Source organism: Colossoma macropomum, unplaced genomic scaffold (assembly GCF_904425465.1).
Source record: "Colossoma macropomum unplaced genomic scaffold, Colossoma_macropomum, whole genome shotgun sequence".
Classification (NCBI taxonomy): Eukaryota; Metazoa; Chordata; class Actinopteri; order Characiformes; family Serrasalmidae; genus Colossoma; species Colossoma macropomum.
In genome coordinates, this window is record NW_023494807.1 from 13,111,543 (window position 1) to 13,137,136 (window position 25,594).

Below are 25,594 nucleotides of genomic sequence, written 5' to 3' on the forward strand. Positions count from 1 at the left end.
CTATATTAAGAAATATTAGTCAATGAACAACCTCAATAAACACTCCTGTATGCTATACTAGGAGATATTAGTCCATGAACAACCTCACTAAACATTCCTGTTTGCTATAATAAGAGATATTAGAAGACAACCTTAATAAATACACCTATGCTGTCCTAGAACAACAGATAGTTGATAAACAACCCCAGTAAACATTCCTGTAAGATAGAACAGGATATATTAGTCTATAAACAACCTCAGTCAACACTATCAATGCTAGAATGGGAGGTATCAGTCCATAAATAATCTGAATGAACACGCATATATGCTTGTATAGGAGATAGTAGTCCATAATTAACCTTAATAAACAGTCCTATACACTAGAACAGGTGATATTGGTCCAAAAACAACCTCAATAGACACTCCTATATGCTATAATAGGAGATATTAGTCCATGAACAACCTCAGTAAACACTCCTGTATGCTATAATAGGAAATATTAGTCCATGAACTACTTCAATAAACACTCTCAAGGCTAGAATAGGAGATATTAGTCCATGAATAAACACTCTTACATGCTAGAATAAGAGATATTAGTCCATTAGCAACCTCACTAAACATTCCAATATGCTACAGCCTGTGATATTAGTCCATAAACAACCTCTATAAAATTTCTTATACACTAGAACAGGAAATATTAGTTGATAAATATCCTCAATAAACACTCCTATATGTTAGATTATGATATATTAGTCCATAAATGACTTCAATAAACAAACATATACACTAGAAAAGGACCAGAAAACGCCCTACCTAATAAGCAACATAAGCAGCTACTTAGGGCTGTGTAGTCACCAGGTGCTCCTTGACAACTTTTTGGTAATTATTGTAACTTATCATGATGTTGTCTAATAAGATGCTGTAATGAGCGGAAAGATGATGAAAGGAGAAGATGAGTAAAAAAAAACTAAAGATAAAGGTATGTTTTGGTTTTATTTTGAGGTGTTGACGTTGTGCTGTTTTTGTTTGTTTGTTTGTTTGTTTGTTTTGGCTTTTGGTCAGAAAACAAGAAGCAGTCAATCTTGTTGGAGTATACTGAGATAATCAAAACTCTAACTAAAATGTAACTTATTAGAACATCAAACAGCATTCATTAGCATCCATTCATGGTCAATACATAAAATAGCCTTTTTTTTTACATAATTTACACCACTTGTGGTAGTGATTGTTATTACTTAGCCTTTAATTTTACAGAAATTGTACAAGCTAACTCGTTTGCTAACATTATGTAAACAATTCCTAGCTTAGGAATGTTTATTAAAGACTACATATAAAATGTATGCATATAGATGTTTGGATTACATTAACACTGGTCCTCAAATAGGCAGCTCTATTCAGATCAATTTTAACTTAATTTAAATTTTCTTATATCGTTATTCTGGATATTAATTTTATTATACCTATATTCTGGTTAACTTTATTATAACATTTTACTAGATACTAATTTGATTATACCATTATTCTGGATATTCATTTTATTGTAACTTTATTCTTTCTCAAAACTTCCTTAATAGCAGTTTTAGAATCATCTAGAATTCTGTTCATCATTCTGAACCAAAAATGTATTTATTGTTTTTCCAGATTCCTAAAAATTTGTTGAAGTTGTAAAGTAGCAGCCTCATGTTAATCATTTAATTTATTTATATACAATCTGATTGGTTTTATATTACTGAAATCATTGATTCAACATTTGAACTGTAGCGTATCACTGCTTGACCACCCGATGGTAGAAATTACCCCCCTGCACACACACACGTACCAGTACCCCCCTCCACAAGCAGATGGCGTGTATGACTCTCCTGAATGTGGTCCGGGGGAGGTCAGAGAGGGAGAAGGGTCTGCCCATAGAAAAAGACCTGCTGAGAACAAGGGAGGGAGATGGCGAGACAGAGACAAAGAAGAGAGGGAGAAATTAAAGGATTTTTTTTTGGATGTTTTTGGTCAGAAAAGAGAATTTGAGACTGCAGTTGTGATATATGCAGCTACAGACTGAAGGCTAGATAATACAGCACTGGGCCTGTCACTCCCTCACTCCAACTCTCACACACACTCTCACATACTCTCACACCCTCTCTTTCACACTCACATACTCCCTCTCTTTCTCCCCCTCTTTTTGTGTTTTTGTGTGCATGTGTTTTAAGCCAGGGCGCACCATGTGACTGGTGGGCTGCTATGTTGCTTATTGAAAGTTTTAATTGTATCGTTACATTTTCTTTTCCTTTCATTTTTTGACTTCTATGTGGACTTACATCATTTACAGCACTATTTTTGATTTTTTCACTTGATGAATTGTCTAATCTTTTCCTGCAGTTTTGTCACTTTAAAGCTTTTGATCTTCCAGAGGAAATAAGTTAGAATGCTAGAAATAAAAAAAATGTCAGAGAAATCTGATCCAGCAACACTAATCCATAAATACTGATCCAGGTCTCGGACCCAGAAACCCTGATCAAGGAGCATCAATGCAGGAACACTGATCCAGGACTCTGATCATGCAACACTGATCAAGGAACAGTGATGTAGGGGCACTGACCAGGAGCACTAATCCAGAAACACTGATCCCAAAACATTGATCATCTAGGAACACTGGTCCTTAACTACTTATCCATAAATACTAAACTGGGAACATTGACCCAAGAACACAGATTCAGGAACTGTGGTCCAGAAGCAATGTTCTAGTACTCTGATCCAGTAACATTGGTCCAGGATCACTAAACTGGGAATAGTGAACCAGGATCCAGAAATGCAGTTCCAGGGTAAACAATTGAGAAACAGTGATGCAAGAACAGTGATACAGGGACTGTGATCTGTGAATAATGATTCAGGACTTTGATATAGCAACACTGGTCTAGAAACACTGTTCCAGTGCTGATCTAGGAACACTGATCCAGAAATGCTGATCCAGGAACACTGATCTGGGAGCACTGATCTTGAAACAATGATCAAGGAGCATGGATTCTGAACACTGATTCAGAAATGAACGAATGAGTGTTTCTAGATCAATCCAGTGTGTGAGTGTCTCACAGGCTGCATTTTAGGTGTTGTTTGATCTGTTTCTACTAGGAAGCCACAAGGGGTCTTATTTCAGCCTAATCACAACTCATTCACACAGCAGTCTCTGGCATGCACTTAACACCTTACCTCAGTATGTGTGTGTGTGTGTATGTTTTCTAGCCAGAGTCATGACTCCATGTTGGTGTGTGTGTAACTCCTTAGCTTTGAGTGAATAATAGAGTCTGATTCGGCTGGTGTGTAAATCAGTTCTGTGTGTAATTACTGCTGTAAGTGAGAATAGGGAGTGATTGTGGCGGAGGAGCATCATCATCTCAGCCCACAACTTAGTGCCTCTACATACGGAAATGCAGAGTATCATTCAAGAGACCTGTCATCACACACATAGACACACACAGACACACGCACCTCTATGGAGGTATGGACAGATCTGAAAGATATTGTGAATGTAACACAGACATAAAGCAATAGTTCAGCCAAAAATCTAATTTTACAAATTTAGTCCTTTCATCAAATGTAGTCAGTCAGCTGAAATGGAGTATGTAGTTGCTTCCAGAGGTGTGTAGAGTTCCTTAAACCGGTACTCAAGTAAAAGTATTAATACATGGCTATAATAATCATTCAAGTAAAAAAACTCAAAAAACACTCAAGTAGATGTACAAAAGTCATGGGTCAAAAAACTACTTAAGTACTGAGTGACTTATAGAACTACAGTGAAACCTCTTTGGAAATTCAGCGTCTGTCAGCATCTGCGTCTATTTTTTTCTTTTTGGGATCAGTCTCATCATGGGAATAGAGCATATGGGTTAACTTGGATGCCATGAGATTTACTGCTCTTGAGCTTCGCCCCTAGTGTAGTTCTGACCACCTGGGGAGATTTCAGCTCAAACTGATCCGTCTCAGGTGCGCTTATCCCCACAGTAGGGTTCAAACCCATGTTAAGTGCCTCTAGTTTGGCTGGAAAAGAGAAAACTCTTAACACAACATTTTGTTCCCTCTTAAACATGATTGCACCGTCCCTCTTGGTGGGAGTGGTTACAGTAATTTTAAAAATGAAGTTAAGTTGAATTTACATTGAGGTTGCCCCTTTTTAACTGCTAATTTTCTTATGTTGGCTAGCAGACATCTGATATGGCTAGCATCATGCTGAATGAAGCAGGGAGAATCTTACGCACCATCCTATCCACCCAAAGAGAGTGAGGCCAATTAGACTCTTTAGGATTCCTGACCACATATGGCTGTGGCATTGCCCAGCATCAAACTTGCAACTTCCCAGTGATGGGAAACCTAAACTTTACCTGAATTGTTGTCCATTTTTAGATCACTGTATTTTATACACTGCCCAAAAAACATAAGCAAGACACAAATTTGACCAACCTCTGTCTCTCTCTCTCTCTCTCTCTCTCTCTCTCTCTCTCTCTCTCTCTCTCTCTCTCTCTCTCTCTCTCTCTCTTTCTAGGTATGGATTTGGTCTTCTGGATGCTGCTCTGATGGTGCAGAAGGCTGTGCAGTTTCAGTCAGTAGAGGATCAGAGGAAGTGTGAGGAGAGTGTGGCCCTTCAACCTGTACGGTAGGTTTCGGAAAAATAGATGAATGTGTGTGTATTAGAATGGCAGAAGGAATATGTGTACGATGAAGTGTTTAAACTCCTCTTCAGTGTCCTTCCGTCTGGAGGAAAGGTCAGCGTGGCTATTCGGTCGGAGGCCTGCAAGGGGCAGCACAATGAGATAAACATATTGGAACATGTGCAGGTGTGTGACAATACATTAAAAACATCAAACATCCACACATGCCACACATTTGCATTCAGATGGAATACCATCAGCATATATGGATTTTAAACATAAAATGCAATAGCAATTTTAATAAATGACCTCCTTAGTTCATTTTTTGAGTGTGTGTGTGTGTGTGTGTGTGTGTGTGTGTGTGTGTGTGTGTGTTTGTGTATGTATATACATGTCTGTAGATACTTTTCATTTCAATTATTTTCAAATTGAAAATAGGACAATAATTTTAGTGCAGTCTGGGAGCTTTAGTAATATATCCATCATCTAAGAAGCTAAATACATTTATTTTAAACAGTGTTTTTTGAAATAAAACATATTAAATAATTTCAGCATTTACAAATACACTCTTCAATCTTTAATATTAATTGCCTGTAAAATTACATTCAGCAATTAATAGGTCTATAATTTAAAACATGGCTTTAACTGTATTCTTGCTGCATTAGTTCTCCAAGTGTAAAGTAATGTGCAGGATTGATTTGATTGATTGATAGGTTCAGTGTAAAGTACCTATATTATTTCCCCAAATGCACACAGATAACCCAGAGTGAAAAGTCATAGCCTGGATTTTCACATTAGTGACCTCACAAGACACACTCAACAACAATAACAACACTGCACAGCCATTTCTTTTAGAAAGTTTTTTATTCCTATTATACTATTAATGAGGGAGCTCCAGGTTGAGCCAATTACAGAAGACCATTCACTCTTGTAAAAACTACACATACTGCAGATACATACCGAATTAAAAACACTCTACAGTCATCACACTGTCAGACTATAAAAACTACACACTGCAGAGTTTCAGTTACCAAACTGTCATGGCTCCCCCAGTTCTCCTTATTTTATAATTTAATTTCATTGCATGAAACTGCAAATAAATGCTGCCATGCTTTGGAGCCACTTTGCTTTAGTGTGATTTTGCTGCAGTGAAAAAGTTTGCCAGTATTTAATAACAAATATGTAGAGGTACATGCTATCTCTGTATTTAGATGTTTCATCACAAGAACAAAGATGCAAAAAAAAAAAAAATTCTCCAATATTTTGGTTAAATAACTCAATTAATTTATAAATAAAATCAATTAATTTGTTGATAAATAATTTATAAATAAAATCAATTAATAATGAGGATTGGTACAAAGTCCTGCCAGCATTATCCATCCAGAAGTAAGTTCTTTGTTGTTGTGACGTAATGCCAACTTGCCCTATAAAGTAACTACTAAAGGAGATTGCTGCAGTTCCTCATTAAGTGACATGGGATTTTTGCTAGCTGTCTCTTAAGCTTGTCCAACTTTGCAACAGTAGCTACAAAAGAATGCAATTTTGGGCCAAGTTAATGACAATTCTTTATATTAAATTTCGTTGTTTAAAAATGATATTATAAAAAATAGTTTGTTTTTCTTCAGCATACCGAATTAAAACACTCTACAGTCAGCTTTTAATCTATGTACACTATATGGCTAAAAGTATGTGGACACTCCTCCTTATCATTGAGTTCAAGTGTTTCAGCCATATTTATGGCTAATAGGTGTATAAAAATGAGCATGCAGCTATGTTATCATAGACAAACACTGGCAGTAGAATAGGTCATACTGAAGAGCTCAGTGACTTTAAATGTGGCACTGTCATAGGATTCTACCTTTGCCACAAGTTAGTTTGTGAAATTTCTGCCCTGCTAGATCTGCCTTAGTCAACTGTAAGTACTATCATTGTGCAATGGAAGAATCTAGGAGCAACAACAGTTCAGTCACAAAGCAGTAGATCATTTAAACTCAGACTGGGGAAGAGTCCTGAAGTGTGTAGCACATAAAAATCGCCTATCCTCCATTGTATCTCTCACTGCAGAGTTCCGAACTCTTTCTGGAAACAACATCAGCACAAGTGTGAAGGGAATTTCATTAAATGAGTTTCTATGGCCGAGAAGCTACACACAAATCTAAGATCGCTATGTGCAATGCCAAGCACCAGCTGGAGTGGTAGACTCAGTGGGAACATGTTCTCTCGATTGATGATTCACGCTTCACTGTCTGGCAGTGAACAGATCTGGGTTTGGCAGATGCAAAGTATGACAAGATGATGTGGAAGAACTCCATTGGCCTGCACAGAGCACTGACCCCAACCCCACTGAACACCTTTGAGATGAACTGGAACATTAATTGCAAGCCAGGCCTTCTTGACCAACATCAGTGCCAGATCTCACAAATGCTCTTTTGACTGAATAGGCACACATTCCCACAGACACACTCCAAAATCTTGTTGAAAACCTTCCTGGAAGAGTGGAGGCTATTATAGCCGCAAAAGGAGGGCAACTCCAGATTAATGTCCATGGTTGTGGAATGGGATGTCAAGCTTATTTAGGTTGTGATGCTCAGGTGTCCACATACGTTTGGCCTTATTGATTATGCTATCTGTAGGATTTCTCATTTGAGTTAGTTTTGTGTGGAATAGTGTGAAACTACTGTTTCTACTCAACTACTCAAAACCTCATTCAAGGCACTTTTAAGCCATGTATAGTTTATTCTGGTGCAATAATTTGATGCAGATAATGTTGCTGGTGAATGTTGTCAGTAATTACTTATAGGTGTGTGTGCCAAGTATGTGCACATTTTTCATAAGTGTATAAAGATTTGGCCAGACTGTTTGTGCTAAATGAGGCCTAAGGTCTTGTCAATAATCCTCCTACACTTAACACACACACACACACACATACATACATACACACACACAATTCAGCACCCACACATACACCCACATACATATTTACGGCACACACACCAAATTTCCTTTTGTGCTCTTCTTTAACATTTAGTTATTATTGCCATTTTGATCAACTTCGTAATTACGTTCTATAATTATAATGTATTATTATTTATAACTTAATAACCTCATAAATGTATAAACCTTATAAAATTACATACACAGTTAAATAATGAATTAGGTGTACAATCAATTTACATTCTATGTCAACAGGCCTGTCTACATTTTTGCATTTGTTTTACCTCCTCTTCTATTTACAAACACGAATGTGGCGTGAATTAAAAGTTAAGAATCTGTACTTTAACACAAAATGTCTTAAATGTATATATATATATATATTATACATTTTTATATTTTTATAATTTTATATATATATCGCTGTTGTCAGAAAAAACCTTGTCTTTAAAGAGAAAAGGAAAAAACCTACTTTACTTTTAATGTAAGTCAATGGAACCAGAATTTTTTTCAAGTCATTTTGGGTCAGTTCTTTTGGTCCATGCTTCATGAAATTTACACACAATGTAAAGGCCAACAGACATTTTCAAATTATGTCAAAAACTGAAAATGGCAAAAATGGAGATGCAAAGGTTTCATACAACAGCAGTGATATTTTAACAAGTTGAGATGACAAAAACAGAAAGCAGTGATTTGGAAACTGTAAATAATTTAATTTAACAACTTTATTGATTTCTCCAAATACATGCTAATTCTGACTTTAATACCTACAACACATTCCAAAAAAGTTGGGATGGGGCAATATAAGACTGGGAGACAAAACAGTAGAAAGATTATGCATTAATGAGAGCACAGGTTAACATAAACCCAACAACCAGTGCAACACATCCCTATAAAGCATGATTCCATTCTTGACAAGCAAAACATTAACCCCAATGAAGATGACATAAATTATGTTCGGACAGCTGATGTTTAGGAAAGATCATCAGAGCATCAGGATTATGAGCAGCTGTAACACAAAATTACACCATGTCCTAACAGCAAGTGAGCATTTAAATGCAATATCGCATCATATCGTAAGGCCTGCAGGATGTCTACAGTGGAAATGACAAGTTTGTGACAAATCAAAATATAAACAAACCACAGACCTCTGAAAAGATAGCTGCTTTACTGGCGAAGTAAGTAAAGTAAAGTAAATTAAAGTTGTTAGCTCACTATGAAATTGTCAATTTAAGATGATCTGGTTTCAGCTGTCAAACAGTGGATAAAATCACACAGCATGGCAAGCTATGTACAAGTTCCGGTTGGGGTTATGATGCTAATAAAGTTGGAACTGCCCCTCTCTTAGTGTCAAACACTGAGTGAAGCCTGCTCGAAATTGTCCAAGGCTTGAGAAACTGTCTGAAGTGAAATGTGCAGAGCAAAGCAATTTTAAATTAAAGTTGTCTGGGATTCAGTGAAAGAAGTGGGAGCTAAAATTGGCTTCTGATTCACAGCTTGTTTTGCAAATTTTCTGTTCCACATTAAATGGTGCTGCAGTTACATTCTGGCACCTGTACAAGTTGTAGGTTTTAAGGTGGAACGGAACATTCATTGAAAAAGCTGGTGAATAGGAAGCCAACTTCAGTGTCAGTTCAACATCAACCATGCCTATTGACAGTTCAGTTCCTTGAGAAGGGTATGAAAAGTGCCAACATCCCCTTCACAGCCTGGAAAGGTACATTTCTGCACATTTTCATAGCTATTTATTCATTTAGTTAAAACATTAAATATCTTGCACTGTTTTTTAAGTAAATACAAGTCAAAATGATTTGCAAGTCATTGCTGTCTGTTTTATTTACATTTTTCCTACTGTACAAACTTTATTGGATTTGGGTCTCTATATTAAATTTTATTCCATAATAGATCCATTCATCATGAAATGTCCACTCTAAAAATAAAGGTACCAAAAAGGGTTCTTTGAAGTTTGAAGCTTTGCAAGAACCACTTTTGGGTCAACTATGAATCTTCCAATGGATGATTTTTACAAAAATCGTTCTTTAAAAGAGTGTGAAGAACATTTTATGAAGTTCAACGAACCAACTATACTGATTAAAAGATCTATTCCTAGAAATGGAATTCCAAACAAAGAGCCATTTCATTTTAGAAGTGTGCAAAGGGCAGTTTGTGCTTTTAGGTTTTAGGTATGATAAAATGCAAAGTGACATACAGGATGATAGAACATTTCACATAGCTCTCTTTGAAGATGAATATTGTTACTAGAATATTTTATTGTTACTCTACACCTACACACTGCTGAGCTAACTGCTGTTTTCTCTGACACACACACATACACACATTACCACATACTCCTCGACAGGTGACAGTGGACATCAGCAGTGTGTGTCGTGGTGATTTGAGTGTGGAGCTGGTGTCTCCAGTCCAAACGCGTTCGGTACTGCTGGACACGCGGAGAAATGACAGGTCGGAAGCCGGACTCAAGAGGTGGACACTGATGACCGTACAGAACTGGGGGGAACATCCACAAGGAACATGGAGACTGACCGTATGCTCACTGACCACACACGTGCACGAACACACACACACACACACATATATATATATATATATATATATATATATATATATATATTTATGTAATAGTGAACAGTAATTATATATGTTTTTAAATGTTTAAGGTTGAATGAAGTTCTGTCAGTTTTTATTCTTATTTTAAAAATGATTACAGTATCTTAAATTCAAATATTAATCAGTAGATTGTACCGTAGATTCTGTGTGTACATGTGTGTGACAAAGTGAAAAGGACACAGAGAGATGAGAACAGAATGACTGTAAGTTGGCTTTGAAGACACATATACACACATATATACCATCTCCTACTGATTTACTGTCTCCTTTGTGGCCAATTACACAGCATCTGTAACAGCACAAACAGCACAGTCATTAACACACCACATATAATACTGCCTTTAAAACACACACACAGTGTAATCATTAACACACACCCAATACTAGACACAAATGCTCAAAAACAATATCCGTTTCCTGTATGCAGACTTTAAAGAAAAATAAAAACACAAAGCTGCCTCAGACATGATTAGCAGAGACAGAGGTCTGCATGGGTGTGGAATTGATGCCCAAATCTGATCCATAATGTGACTTAGTGATCTGACCCAAACCTGCTTACATGGACTCACAGAGATGGATTACGTATAAGTTATTTGGGACAGTCTTACATACAGTACATAATGTTAAAATGTTCTTTTATGTTATTGGTATATCCAAACATACAATAAAAAAACACATTGAAATCATTTTACAGTAATTAGATATGATTAGATATGATTTTCTTTTGCTTTTATACTACAGTGCACAGTATATCAATAAAATGATAACTGTCATATGTCTACTATAGATAAAAGTAAATATGGCAAATGTAACGAATCCAAAAGCAGAATGGTAAGTGCTGGTATATTGTGTGTATAGCAGGAGATGTAGACGTAGAGTTACACTGATCTGCCTTAAAGGGGAATCCTGCCGATTTGTTTTTCTGCATAATTAAATGGTTGAGATGTTTTCAAAGTCTTTCAGAGTGGTTTGATGTAAAATGCTCAATTCTGGGGAAACATACCGAATATAAGTTGTTTGCATCCCTTGCAGAATTTTATTATATGACATGGATACGCTACCTGATGAATGAGGCATTATTTTACAACAATTTTTGAGGTAAGCTTTTGTCCTAAAATGTATTTTTTAAAGCCTTTCATGGCAGAGAGATACATGCAGGGAATTGTAAGGCAAAATAGTACCCAAAGAAAACTTTGCCACCATTTTACTATCATTAGCATTACATATAACAAGACACGTGTAGGTTTACTGGGGGTTTTGGGTAGTAAATAAAATTTGCTGTACCGTAACACTGTATTTGCATTGAAGACCTCTTGTTCATATCACCACAGCAAATTTTTGTATAAGTAAACATTTCACATCAAACCATTCTGGATGACTTTGTTTATATGTCAACTATTGACTTATGCAGGAATTTTGACAAATCTGTGGAATTCCCCTTTAACGATGGTTATGTTTACTGACCACTTTCAAAACACCAACAATTGTAAAATGACACAATACAAAAATACAAACATCTTGAAAAGAGAGAGAGAGAGAGAGAGAGAAATGCAATGGGAATCTCCCTACTAGTAGTAGGTGTACTTCACTGTGGTTGCATATTTGACTTAGAGCTGATACTTGAGTGAAAGGTCAGTATTTATTTGTATAGCGCTTTTTACAACAGCCGTTGTCGCAAAGCAGATTTACAGGAAATCTGTGTCCAAGGCCAAGTGACCAAACCAAGGGCGACGGTGGCAAGCAAAAACTCCTTATGAGCAAGAGGAAGAAACCTTGAGAGGAACCAATACTTTTCTGGAGAACACCGGACAGCAAACAAAAATATAGGACATAAGTGGACATAAGTTATCAGATCAAGCAATGATGACCAATGAGTACTAGTAGAGGCTAATCTGAGTAACAGTGGGAAAAAAATGTATGAAAATCAGTCACTGTTACCAGTGAAAACCAGCAACTACTGTTAGGGTGTATGACAGTGAAAAACCATAGATGTTAATGACTACTGTTAGAAGCCTATAATGATCATTTTTTAGTGTGAATATGAGAAGAGCTCATTGAATTGTGAGGCAAGTGAAGCAATATCTGTGATTAGATAAGGCCATTCATGGTGGAGAGATTAAATTGAAAAAGTACATTATTATTATTATTATTATTATTATTATTATTATTATTATTATTAGGTCAGAACAAGGTCCGAGCAACACGTTGACATTATATATGTATATATCGCTGTTGTTAGCGGAAGAAAGCCTCGCATCTCCAAAATGGTAACTTTACAGGAGAAAGAAAAACATACTTTATTTTTAATGTAAGTCAGTGGAACCAGACTTTTTTCCGAGTCATTTTGGGTCATTTCTTTTAGTCTGTTCATCATGAAATTTACATATAATGTAAAGGGTAACAGGTATTTTCAAATTATGTCAAAAACTGAAAACGTCAAAAATGGAGCTGCAAGTTTTTCTTCCGACAACAGAGATATATATATTTCTCCATGTGCTGCTCATTTTGACCTACTCGTACACTCTGATATGAACAGCAACATCTCCAGAAACACACTGGCCCAAAGGTAGATTTCTATAGGTGCATATATCTGCATATATTTGCATGGTTAATGAATTTGGAGAGATCAAGTATGGATACTTCTGGTTGCTTTTTTTATTTCAGAACTGAGAGTGAGTGGTACAATTTGTAGGCATATGCATGGGTACGTGTGTGTGTCTGCTTCTTGCAGAGAGGACCATGGTAAGATGTACTAGAGCATAGTGGAGTGTATTTATGGAATATTGAGGTAAAGCAGGAAACTGTAAAGCACACAAGAATTAGACTTCACAAAACACAGGCAGTATACTTCAAAAAAAGACTTGGGAAGAGGGGGTCTGATGGGGTATAGTGAGGTGTAATTCAGTATAATAGGGTACAGTGGAGTATAATGGGGTGTAGTAGGGGGATATACAGGTATAGTGGTGTGTATTGTATAGCAGGGTGTAATAAAGTATCGTAAGGTGTATTGGAGTATAGCAGGGTATAACAGAATACAGTGGGATATAGCGGGGTATACTGTGGGATAATGGGGTGTATTGGCTATAGTATGATATATAGTGGTATAATGGGGTGTCACAAGGTTTAGAAGGGTAACAGTATTGAATACTGGCATGTATCCACCTTATTTTTCATGTGACCAACACTGTGTTTCAAACACTCAAATATCCAGTTAGGGAACAGAAGCGTCATTTGTTACCATTTTTAGTGAAGTCAGTCAGTTCATTATAATTAGGTACTATGGGGTGTTTTGAGATATGATGGGGTGTATTACGGGTATAGTGGATTGGAAGGGGCTTTGCGGGGTGTAGTAGCATAGTGCGCTGTATTGAGGTATAGTCAGAGGTATTTGCGTATAGTGGATATTTTGTGTTATAATAGTGGGGGTAGTACGTACTGCATTGTGGTTGTGTGTTGGACTTAGAGCTCCTACTTGTATGAATTGCACTCAGTAAATTATTATTAGCATTTTTATTATTATAGATATAAAATACACAAGGTTTATTATTATTGAGGTGTTTTGGTGTAGTGTGGTGTACTGGAGTTTAGAATAGTTGTGTTGTGAATGATTGATGTAGGGATTTTGGCCTGCAGCCAGCAACATACTCTCTCCTGCTGCTCTACATATGTACACTCAGCATGAGCTCCACTGGCACAGACCCGCAAGTCTCTCTCTCTGTTTCTCTCCTTCTCTTTCTTGCTCTCTTCTTTCTCTCTGTCTGTCTTCTCCCCTCCCCCTTGCTCACTGTCATGCAGTCTGATTCTTTCTGTTTGCCCCACCAACATCCTTCTCTTTCTCTCTCTCTCTCCACCCCATAATATCTCTCTCCATCTTGCCCACTCTCCTTTCCACTCTCTCTCTCCTGCTATCTCCTCCTGCTCTAATCTTTTTCACACCCTGTGTAGAGACATCCATCCCTCATAATCTCTCTCTCTCTCTCTCTCTCTCTCTCACTCTCTGAATAACACATCTACCCCCTGTCCTTTTCTGTTTATTGCATGCCCTGGGTGTAATTTTCTTTGTCCTTCTCTGAAAGTTGTTATTTCCTGGTCTACATGTCTTGGTTTGCCACCCTGCTAAAATATAGCATATTTCTACCTCCACCTCTAGAGACAAATACTTACATGCAATTAAAGGAAGTCATGGATGAAGAGCAGTTCCTACTGGATTTCTTTTATGAAGTTGATAATAAATATTTGAGAGCACATATTAATATGTGGTGTAGTGTATTAATTTTCATTATGGTTTCCACTGAGGGACTTTTGGTTTGCTGTTTTGTTTCTGAATTTTCTGTTGCTTTTTTTGTTAGTTTGTCCTGAATATTGAGGTAAAGCAGGATATTCCCTATTATATATTTCATATTAAAATCCCATTACAGAGAGAGCATGTGCAGGTCCATAGCTGTGTTGGGATGTAAGTGTTAACTAGAAGTGCAGAGGAAAATGGGTGCAATGAAGGCAGAATTTAATTTTGTAGATATGTGTTGTTAAGGGAAGCTATTGACTCTGCAGGAAGTGAGGATAGTTTCTGAAGAGAGAGAGAAGACTCTCCTGGTGATGCTACAAACAGTATTGATCCACCGCTGGTGGTGTCCAGCAGTTTATTTACCAACAACAAATCGATGCTGCCCTCCGCTGTGGGACATTATACTCTGACCGAGAACCCTCTTCATTCTGCACTGTTAAAACAAGCACATTTAGATCCCTCTTCATTCTACACCATAAAATGAGCACATCTAGAATGTTCTTCATTCTGTACTGTTAAAACAAGCACATCTAGAACCCTCTTCACTCTACTCAATTGAACAAGCACATCTAGAATGCTCTTCACTCTGCACTGTTTAAACAGGCACATCTAGAACCCTCTCGATTAAGCATATCTAGAACCCTCTTTATTCTACTCTCCAGAACCTTCTTCTTTCTGCATTGTTAAAACAAGCACACTTGTTCTGTTGTTCTGTGTTCTGTTCTCTGTTTTTAAAACGTGCAGTTGTTAAACAATTCCTATCTGCAGTGTTAAATCAAGTATATCTAGAACCTTCTTCAATCTGCAGTGTTTAAGAGCACATCTAGAACCCTCTTCATTCTGCACCATTAAAATAAGAACATCCAAACCATTCCTCATTGTGCACCGTTAAAGCAAGTACATCTAGAATCCTATTCCTTTTTTCATGTTAAATCAAGTACATCTAAAACCCTCTTCATTCTGCGCTTTAGACCTAAGCACATCTAGAACCCTATTCATTCTACACCATTTAAACAAGTACATTTAGTTCATTCTGCAATCTCATTCTTGTGTCCAGCAGCTTATTTACCAGCAACAAATCAATGCTGCCCTCCGCTGTGGGACCTTATAAGCTGATCGAGAACCCTCTGCAATCAGCGCTGCTAAAACAAGCTACATGCATTCTACACCATGAAACAAGCAAATCTAGAACCCGCTCAATTCTGTACTGTAAAACTCATTTGGACGCACTCCATCCTGTACTGTCAAAATAAACTAATCTAGAGCCCTCTTCGCTCAGCACAGTTAAAACAAACATATTTGGAACTTCCATTCTGAACTGTTAAAACAAGTGCATCTAGAACCCTCTCCATTCTACAGTGTTAAAACAAGCACATTATGTGGAAATAATGTTTTTAGAGATACAGAACAGCACTGCTTTTAGCTCCTTTTACACTATATACTCTATAATCCACAATCACGTGATACAGTCCTTTCTCTGAGCGGAGCTTGTTTTACATGCCCTTAATAATCCGATAACGGCAGAAAATCAGATTTTGTCAGTAATCTGATCAACACAGTTTACATGCACTTGGGTAATCAGATAATGGAAAAACTCCGGGTCTACATGAGTCAGGCAGTAATCAGATTTCTGCTTTGCAACTGGCCAATAAACTCAGAGCAGAAGACATGACATAAACGTAATGTAAAAATGAAACTTCATGCCAAATCTTTCATTTTGTCCAGCATGTAGTCGGTTTCAGCGTCACTCCAAAAGTGTTTCATTGCCACCTCGCAGCAACGCTGCTCACTTATTTCCATGTGTTTTTGCACATGCACAGACCGAGAAATCCAAAAGAAATCCGAGTAAGAATATACATGCACTGAGAAATCTAAATACTGAGCTAAAATCCAGCTCTCTTTATTGGATTTCTTAATCGGATTTCTAGACCTTACTCCGATCTAAGAAATCAGAGTATGCTGTTTACATGACCATTTAAATGATCAGATAACTGCAGAAATTGGATTATTGAATGCATGTAAACGCACTCAATCACAACAAATGCAGCCACAGCACGACAGAAGGAGGATCAGACAGGGAACTTTATCTCCCTCAAAAGGTGAAAACTCTTGTCTCACCCAGCTAGGGAAAGGAAAATATGCTCATTTTCACAAATACATGTATGTTTGCCATCACAAATCGCATGTTTATGAAGTAAAAAAGCATGAATACACTGAATTGCCTAATTTTGTTTAACAGGCAGTTCGGCAGACTGCTAATGAGCTAACAGGCGAATCCAGTAATATTCTGAGTATAAATTCGAGCTGTGTGGAACTGAACACAGTGTTAGGAAATAAAATTCTTAGCTTATTGCGAACACGTAATAGAAAATCTCATATACACGTTAGCAGAAATTAACATTATCATCACAGGTGTTTTTTGATAATCATAGGCTGCTATTAAGGTAAAAGTTTCCATGTTAGAAAATGTTAAATAGTAATATGTGCTGCATGATGTTTATATGATAAAGTGCAGAATATGCCTTTTTTATGTGGGTGTATTCCGGGTGTTGAAGTAGGTTTTGGTAAGGGTCACAGTCCTCTATGGCAGGAAGTCAAGTCTTAACTGCAAGTAGCTCTGCATGATAATGATATACAGTGTGTGTTTGTGTGTGTGTGTTGTGCAGGTAAAGGATAATAAAGGGATGGTTCCTGGCTGTAGACGAAGTAACACTGAGGAAGCAGCGGGAGCTGTGCTGAACATTACACTCACACTCTATGGCACCTACAACCCCAACAAAACTAACCACGGTAACATATACACACTCATGTTTGATTTTATACAATGTCAGAATCAATCCGCAATTAATTACATTGAAGAGTTTATTGACTTTCAATGCGGCACTGTCATAGGTTACATATGGACCATTTTACTTAATTAGTTCAAACTGCAGTCCCACAGAATAAAAACCTAGGCTCATTTACAGCAAAAGCATTTTAGTTCAAAGGCCAAGTCGGTTAAAAGTCCAAAATGGGTTTTCAGCTCTGACTTTGAACCATTTTGTTAGAATGATCCATATACATTACATGTCCAAAAGAATGTGAACACTCTTTAGGGGGTTCAGCTACATCAGTGACACATTGCTAACAGGTACATAAAAACAAGTGTACATCCACATAATCTCCATGGACAAAAAACTGATGGTAAGATGGGTTGTAATGTAGAGCTCAGTGAACAACATGGTGCTGGATGCCACCTTTCCAACAAGATAAAGCTGCTCTGTCACTTCCCTGTACTTCTACTTTACTGTAAATGATGTAGAAATGTCTAGGAGCAACAACAGCTCAGACATAAAGTGGTATACTAAACAAGCCCAAACAACAAGACCATGCTGAAGCACACAGCATTCAGTTTCAACACTCATTACCAAATTTCAACTGCCTCTGGAAACAGCACAAGAAATGTTTATCAGGAGTTTCATGGATTGGGTTTACATGGTCAAGCAGCCATGCAATGATGACTGTGCAATGGCAAGCATCAGCTGGTGTAAAGCACACCACTATTAGACTCTGGAGCAATGGAAATGCATTCTCTGCAGTCTGATGGCTGAATCTGGGTTTGGTGGATGCCAGGAGGAAGAATAATATTCTGGGGCTGTTTATGATTTAGGAAAGTTTGAGGAAAGCTGTTTCCTGTTTCAGCATGACAACACCCTAAGCACAAAGCCGGCTCCATAAAGAAATGGTTTGCCAAGGTTGGAGTGAAAGAACCTGACTGGTCTGCACAGAGCCCTGACCCTAGCCTGACTAGACACCTTTGGGATAAACTGAATGCCTACTATAAGCCAGGCCTTCTCACACAACATCAGTGCCCAACCACACTAATGCTCTTGTGGCAGAATGGAAAAATATTTCTACAGCCATGTTCTGAAAGCTTTCTGGCCCAAAACTAGATGGAGCTGATATGCATAGTTATGGCTATTGATAATGAAAGCATGTTGTAATTTGAAATAAGAGGAGAAATTCTAGTGCAGGTTTTAAACCTTCAATCCATAACGTCATGCCTCTATTAATGTTTGTAAGTAGAAGAGGAGATGTTTTATTTGAGTTTTGCGAAAAGTTGTTGTCGTCTGAAGAGCACACTGAAACCTGTCATTACAGGCTGTAATCAAATGTTAATGTAAATTATTATGCAACTATGTAATTAATTGTGTAAGTAAATAACATAACAAAATGACAATAATAACTCTAGACATCTACTTATCTCAGTATATTAGTGTTATTGTAGCAGCCTCTCTCTCTTTCCTGACTTCAGTCTGACTGCTGAGTCCTTCTGTCTCCCAATCACTCCCTCACAGTGTGTGTCCCTCAAACACTCACACTAGCACAGCGCGCATCAGTGCACGTGTGTGTCTCACACCTCTGAATCCAGCCACTGCCCTGACATCTGAGACTAAGCATCAATATGTGACAAAACTTAATCTGAGCTGAGGCTTTATTCTGAGACAAGGCTTTAATGTGAAACTAGGCTTTAATCTGAGACTAGGCTTCGAAATGAAGCTAGCCTTTAATCTAAGACTACACTTTATTTTGAGACTAGGCTTTAATCTGAGACTAGCTGTTAGAGTGAGACTAGGCTTTAATCTGAGTATAGGCTTTAAACTGAGACTAGGCTTTAAACTGAAACTAGGCTTTAAACTGAGACTAAGCTTTAAACTGAGACAAGGCTTTAATCTGAGACAAGGTTTTATTCTGAGAGTAGACTTTGGTCTGAGGGTTGGCTCTAGAGAAACTTAATCTAAGTCTAGGCTTTAATCTGAAACTAGCTGTTAGAGTGAGACTAGGCGTTGATCTGAAACTGGTCTTTAATCTGAAACTAGGTTTTGAACTAAGACTAAGCTTTAATTTGAGATGAAGTTTCATTTTAAGACAAGGCTTTAGGCTGAGACTACCCTTTAATCTGAGGCTGCGCTCTAAAGAAATTTAATCTAAGGCTATGCCTAGCCTTTAATCTAGGCTGGGCTCTAAAGACATTTAATCTAAGGCTATGCTTTAATCTGAGATTAGGCTTTAAATTGAAACTAGACTTCAATCTGAGATTAGTTTATATTCTGAGACAAAGTTTTAATCTGAGACTAGTTTTTAAATTTAGAGGAGGTTTTAATCTGAGCTGAGGCTTTATTCTGAGACAAGGCTTTAATGTGAAACTAGCCTTTAGTCTGAGGCTAGGCTCTAAGAAAAGTTTATCTGAGACTAGGATTTGATCTAAGATTATACTCTAATCTGATACTAGGTTTGATCTTAGTCTAAGACTAGACTTTAATCTGAGAAGAGGCTTTCTTCTGAGGCTAGGCTTTAGTTTGATACTTGGCTTAGTCTGAGGTGAAGCTTTAAAAAGAGACTAGACCTGACAAGGCTTTAGTCTTAGACCAAGCTTGAATCTGAGACTAGGTTTATTCTGAGACAAACTTTTAGTTTTAGACTAGGTTACATTTGAGACAAGGCTTTAATCTGTGACTAGGTTTAATCTGAGAAGAGACTTTAATCTGAGTCTATGTTTGATCTGAGACTGGCCTTTGGTGTATTCTTTTTTTCAGCATTTTACATATTTTTTTTATTTATTTATTTATTGCAAAGGCTGTTGGAGAGAACCAATCCCACCATACTCATCTCCCTCCCCCACACTTTCATTCTCCCTCATGAACACACACACCAGACACACTCCTTGCACGCTATCACCATTTCTTCTTTCAATCTTCAAGCCTTTTTACTCCATCCCCCTTTTACTGATACCCTGCTCTCTCTTTTTCTTTCTTTCTCTCTCTCTCTCCCCCTCTCTCTCTCTCTCTCTCTCTCTCTCTCTCTCTCTCTGTCTGTTGAGGAGCAATTACCTCTCTGTTTCTAAGTGTTGGATGTGCATCATTGTCTGCTGCAATTTACCCGCCGTCTCCAGCTGAATGCCTCCATTCACAATTACACTCTACAGTCTCTCCATTAGAGCGAGCTGCACTTTCAGAGCTTGTTGTCTTGTTTTTTTTTTCTTTTGCACACCAGTTTTTTTTTTAAATGCAATTAAATCTGGACAAAGCAAGTGAGGGTAGAATGGTGGACCCCCAAAATTACCAACCTGTTCTTTAACTGAGTTTAGATGCTTTCACTTTCTCTCTCTCTGTGTCTCTCTCTTTCCCTTTCCACCTTTCTTCTCCTCTCTATGTCTCTCTCACATTCACTTGTTTCTTTTTCCTCTAAAATATTGTTGTTGGTTCTTGCATTACATGGCACATCCCATGTGTTTCCTTCTCTCTGCCCCCACTTCACTTCAGTTCATTTTAATGGGCTTTAACTTCAATTCAGCCAGTAACAGTGATAATAGTAATTATCACTTATTACTATTAGTTACATAGTTCTTAATCGTAATCTAATTTTATTTTCTCTCTCTCTCTCTCTCTCTCTCTCTCTCTCTCTCTCTCTCTCTCTGTCTTACTCTCTCTGTCAGATGTTCCTCTGAGTGGTTTTATCTCTCTGGGTGAGCGCCACGCTATTCCTTCTGAACGAGTGAATGTGCGGAATCGTTTCCTGCCACAAGATCTCATCCACCGGGCCTTCAGGCTGGAGCAGGGCAACAAGATCTTACCTGAGGACATACAGCATGGACTGAAACGCAGCAGGGTACAAACACTTACACACACACACATACACACAGAAATACACACAAATACATACAAACAAACCAATGCACACACATCCACTGGGCCTTCAGGCTGGAGCAGGGCCATACAGTCACACGAGAGGACATACCACTAGACATCAGCACAGGCACAGACACACGCATGCTGTAAGGACATACAGCAGAACAGGAGAGTACAGGCCACAACATAGCACAGTACTCACACACACATACACACACATGCAAATCCTCATCCTCACAGCGCCTATGCACATCGACTGGATCTTCAGACTGGAGCAGGACCATAGGTCACACCTGAGGACTTACTGCTCAGACTACACCAAGGTAGATACACCATGCACATGTACACAAACATCTACTTGGCCTTCAAATTGGAGCAGTCATCACACCTGAGGACAGAAAGCAACACAGCAAAGTACACATACATACACCCAGTTGCACACACACACCATTACACAAACACACTCTTGCACATACGTCCATCCCCTGGCCCTTCACATTGGAGAAAGACAAAAAAGTTGCACTTCTGGACATCCTGCTTAGGCTGCAACACAGCAAAGACCACACACACACACACACACACACACACACACACACTCAACCACAGGCCATCACACACACATATACATATGCACATTCATTTTGACTTCAGACTAGAGCTTAAGGACTTACCACTCAGACCATGCCAACACAAGGTACAAGGGTGGTAAGGTCACACCTGAGGACTTAGCACTCAGTCCACAACACTGCAAATTACACATACACACACACAATGACCTACAGATATCTCACTCTGCCCACTGCCCGTGCCAACACAAGGTACACACACCATCACACACGGACACTCACACACACAAGTCCAATAAATCATTGGTGGCTGCCTAATTTCCTATGGATTTCAATTTCCTCTGAACAAATCTGCATTGATCAGAGTGAGAGACGCTGAGCCTCACTCAGCTGGAGGATGACGGAGGAGTTTTATTTCAGCTCCAAAAAAAAGCACACACACACACTCCTGATCTGATCAGGTGCGTTCTCTGATATGGAATTGTCTGTGAAATGTGTTCTTGCAGTGACAGATACAGCAGCAGTCCAGATTTAAAACTTTACCAAACACTTGCAGGGTACTGATGTCCATTCACTTTGTGATGGATGACCACTCTTTCTCATGGAAACATGTCACGATCATGAAATTAAAGCTGACAATTACTTACATTTGGATCATTCTAATTAACAATTTAATTGTTGTTTTTATTCATTGAATGCATCTATTAAAGTATAAGCCTAAAGTGGCTAAATTGGCTGACTAGTCATTTTGCTTCTTCACTGTCGATTCTTAGCAGCTCCTAACTGGATAGAAACAGACACAACAAATCTGACAACACCGGACAAAGCCTATATATGTGTCTACATATGTGTGTGTGTGTGTGTGTGTGTGTGTGTGTGTGTGTGTGTGTAAGATGCTGCCTGTCCTGCGCTGCTCCCCAAGGCAGGACGTATAGATCTCAGGGGTGAAACTGGAGAATAAATTGGAGTGAGGGATGAAAGGATCAATTGGGTGGTAAACACATCTTTAGCCCTTGTCCAACACAGACTGATGTTTTTTCCTCTAGCTCCCTTTAGCTCAGTTAGCTATACTATGTCCCAAAAATTGTAGACACCTGACCATCAAACAATTCTTCTGAAATCAAAAATATTAACAAGCGTTGGTGAGGTCAGATACTGATGCTGGATCACAAATGCCACTTGACAGATTTTCATTAGTGCTTTATACCCATCTAGCCAATGCTTGGCATTAGGCATGGTGATTTTAGTCTGATGTGTAGCTGCTCCAGGGCATCGCAGTCTATTGGCAATGCTTTACTCAGGAGCTTTGTGTGTGTTCCTGTGTCAGCAATGGGTGTACCTTAAAGCAGATGAATTAACTGATTAGAAGGGGTGTCTGGATACTTTTGGACAAAAAGTGTCTGTGATGTACTTAAAATTAACATTAGGTGTTTCAGAGTAGATATATACATATACAAACTGCAGCTCACCTTATGCTGTATAATTCATCAGCCAATCTACACTATTCGGCATTGGTCAGTTTCTGAGCATAGGACCACTGAAACACGGTTACCTCAGCATTACTGCTTTGTAGAGTGATCCACAACCCAATAATATCCAGCCAAGAGCAGCTGTTTGGTCAGAAACTGACCACTGATGAGGGGCTAGAAGATAACTAAGAAAAAATCTGCATCAGCAAATGGTACCCTAGCAAGGTGGAGTTACAAAGGAGGTGTTTCTGATGACAGGCACAGTGGGTGTTAACTTTTATTTTCTTTAGAAACTAGAGGTGCAGAATATACCGGCTTCCAAGTTCAGCTTAAAGGACATGGATGACACTGATGGAAAGGGTCTCAAATCTCACCTGCTGAAGCTGTGGAACACCCTGAGAAATACCGTGCAGGAGGACCGGGTTCAATACAGCACCCTACCACAGGCCAACACACAACAGGTAACACTTCTGAGGCATGTGTTTGTGTTTAGGTATTTATTTCTTTGTGGAGAACAAATCTCTCCAGGATGATGAAAATGTGGTAATATTTTGGTAGTAGCAAGTTGTATTTATTAAAAAACAGCACACTAATTTTCAATTTCACTAATTAACTAGTAAGTTAATAATTGTAACAGTAAAAAATATGTAATAATAGAATAGTGGTAACAAGTTGTACAAACCTAAAATGTAATTAAGAAAATTACTACTTAAAGTAAAGTGAATTTCTTCCATCACTGAACTCAGCTGTCTGAGCTATTTACTAGATCTGTATTTTATACTAGAGGAACAGTATTGTGTTACAGGTAACACAAAAGGAACATATGATGTATTTTCCAGCCCTGATTCTGTGTAATCTTAGTATAATTACCTCATCTGTTCTTGTGGGTGAGCATACAACAGTAATAGGGCATCCAAGAGTGATTATAATAAATGAATTTTCATAATATAATTGCAGTGATAAATTCAAAGTGGTTAGGAACAATATTTCAAAGAACTGATGCTGTCACCTGAAACAAGATGGAAAGAAGTAACTTTGAATTTTACAGCTCCAGTACCATTTAGTTTCACTATAATTACAGCCTCTACATGTGTCTGTTTATCATGCTGAATCTGACCATGTAAAGACATAACAAATAAGAAAGAAATGAATAAATCAGTACTATTCTACAGCACTAATATCACATCAATTCAGCAGAACTTCATTGTTTTTGGGATAATAAACCTAATATTATAAAACCATACAATGATTTAAAGAAATTGGGGTGAAATGCTGATTAAACAGAAAATATTTCCTGACACCTTATTCCTATAAATGTGAAAAAATATTTTGCATCAACTGGAAAATTACGATTACATTTAGGGGTAATTAGAATTTGTTAGCATTATTTTGAATTGTATTACCAACTAGTTACTGCTATAATAACTAACATTATTTTAGGTCAGCACAAATGGTTACCGTTACCATTTTACTGTGGTACTGTGGTACCATTAGTACTGTGAAAATTACTAACTGATTATTCATTAACAACTAAAAAATAGCATGCACTTTTTAGATTAGTACATTTGATTACATAATGTTAGCATATAAATACTCCCTTATCACCAATCTGCAAAGTGCTATCAAGGTTTCTGTTGTTTCTATTAAAAAGGGGCAATATATTGTTTCAATCTGAAAGTGTTCTGGACTCCTTAAATGGCCAGGGCCCACCAGTGGGTCCAAAGTTTTACTACACACTTCCATAACCTAAGAATAGCTCAGTCAGTTTGCTTTAAAGTCCCTGTAGTAACTGTATAATAAACCTAAGTATATAATAAGTCTGGGATTTTAAGGGGTTAATATGATGCCTGCAGTCACTCTTACACATACTTTTGCCCATTTTTATAGATTATTATGCCATACAGTGACATACACTGTCTGCTGCATTTGGTGTAAGATTGTGCAAACTTGGTATTTAAATATTGCTTTAGACTGTGTTCCCTCCACTGTGTTTCCATCTCACAGGCACAGAGAGCAGACAGGACGCTGCCTAGATCCCTGCAGTCTGGTGATCAGGCTGTTGTTTTGGCTGCTCGGAGTGGCACCCGTGTTCAACGCCATGTCTCCGTACGCATCCACAAGTTAAAAAACCTCAGGTCATTTCGCAAGAGCAGGACGAAGAAACAGTTATGGAAGACGAAAAGAGAAATGGGGTGAAATTGGCAGCACACACAACTGCTACTACCTCACTGAGTAACAAACTACTTTCTACTGGAAGCTTACTATGGCTAAAAGGGCATTCCATTTTTCACTTTATTAAATAACAAAGTGATAAACAATAAAAAGTTGCAGTAACATTGACTGAATTTCCCTTGCTTTTTCTAAAATACCACGTACCACATAAACATTATACCAAATTTCAAAACATTCCTTTCGTTAGCCAGCCGATACAGTC

General features: G+C 37.9%; 1 protein-coding gene across 1 annotated transcript in view; it reads left to right on the forward strand.

Moving 5' to 3' along the window:
• Positions 1-25,356, forward strand: part of LOC118797500 (PC3-like endoprotease variant B) — a 170,922-nt gene extending 145,566 nt beyond the window's left edge. The window contains exons 14-20 of the mRNA XM_036556873.1: positions 4,508-4,618; positions 4,706-4,799; positions 9,904-10,089; positions 17,124-17,247; positions 20,933-21,105; positions 23,451-23,621; positions 25,165-25,356. Of these exons, the coding sequence (XP_036412766.1) occupies positions 4,508-4,618; positions 4,706-4,799; positions 9,904-10,089; positions 17,124-17,247; positions 20,933-21,105; positions 23,451-23,621; positions 25,165-25,356 (1,051 nt within the window). The remainder of the gene's footprint in view (positions 1-4,507; positions 4,619-4,705; positions 4,800-9,903; positions 10,090-17,123; positions 17,248-20,932; positions 21,106-23,450; positions 23,622-25,164) is intronic.
• Positions 25,357-25,594: the final 238 nt, after the last annotated feature.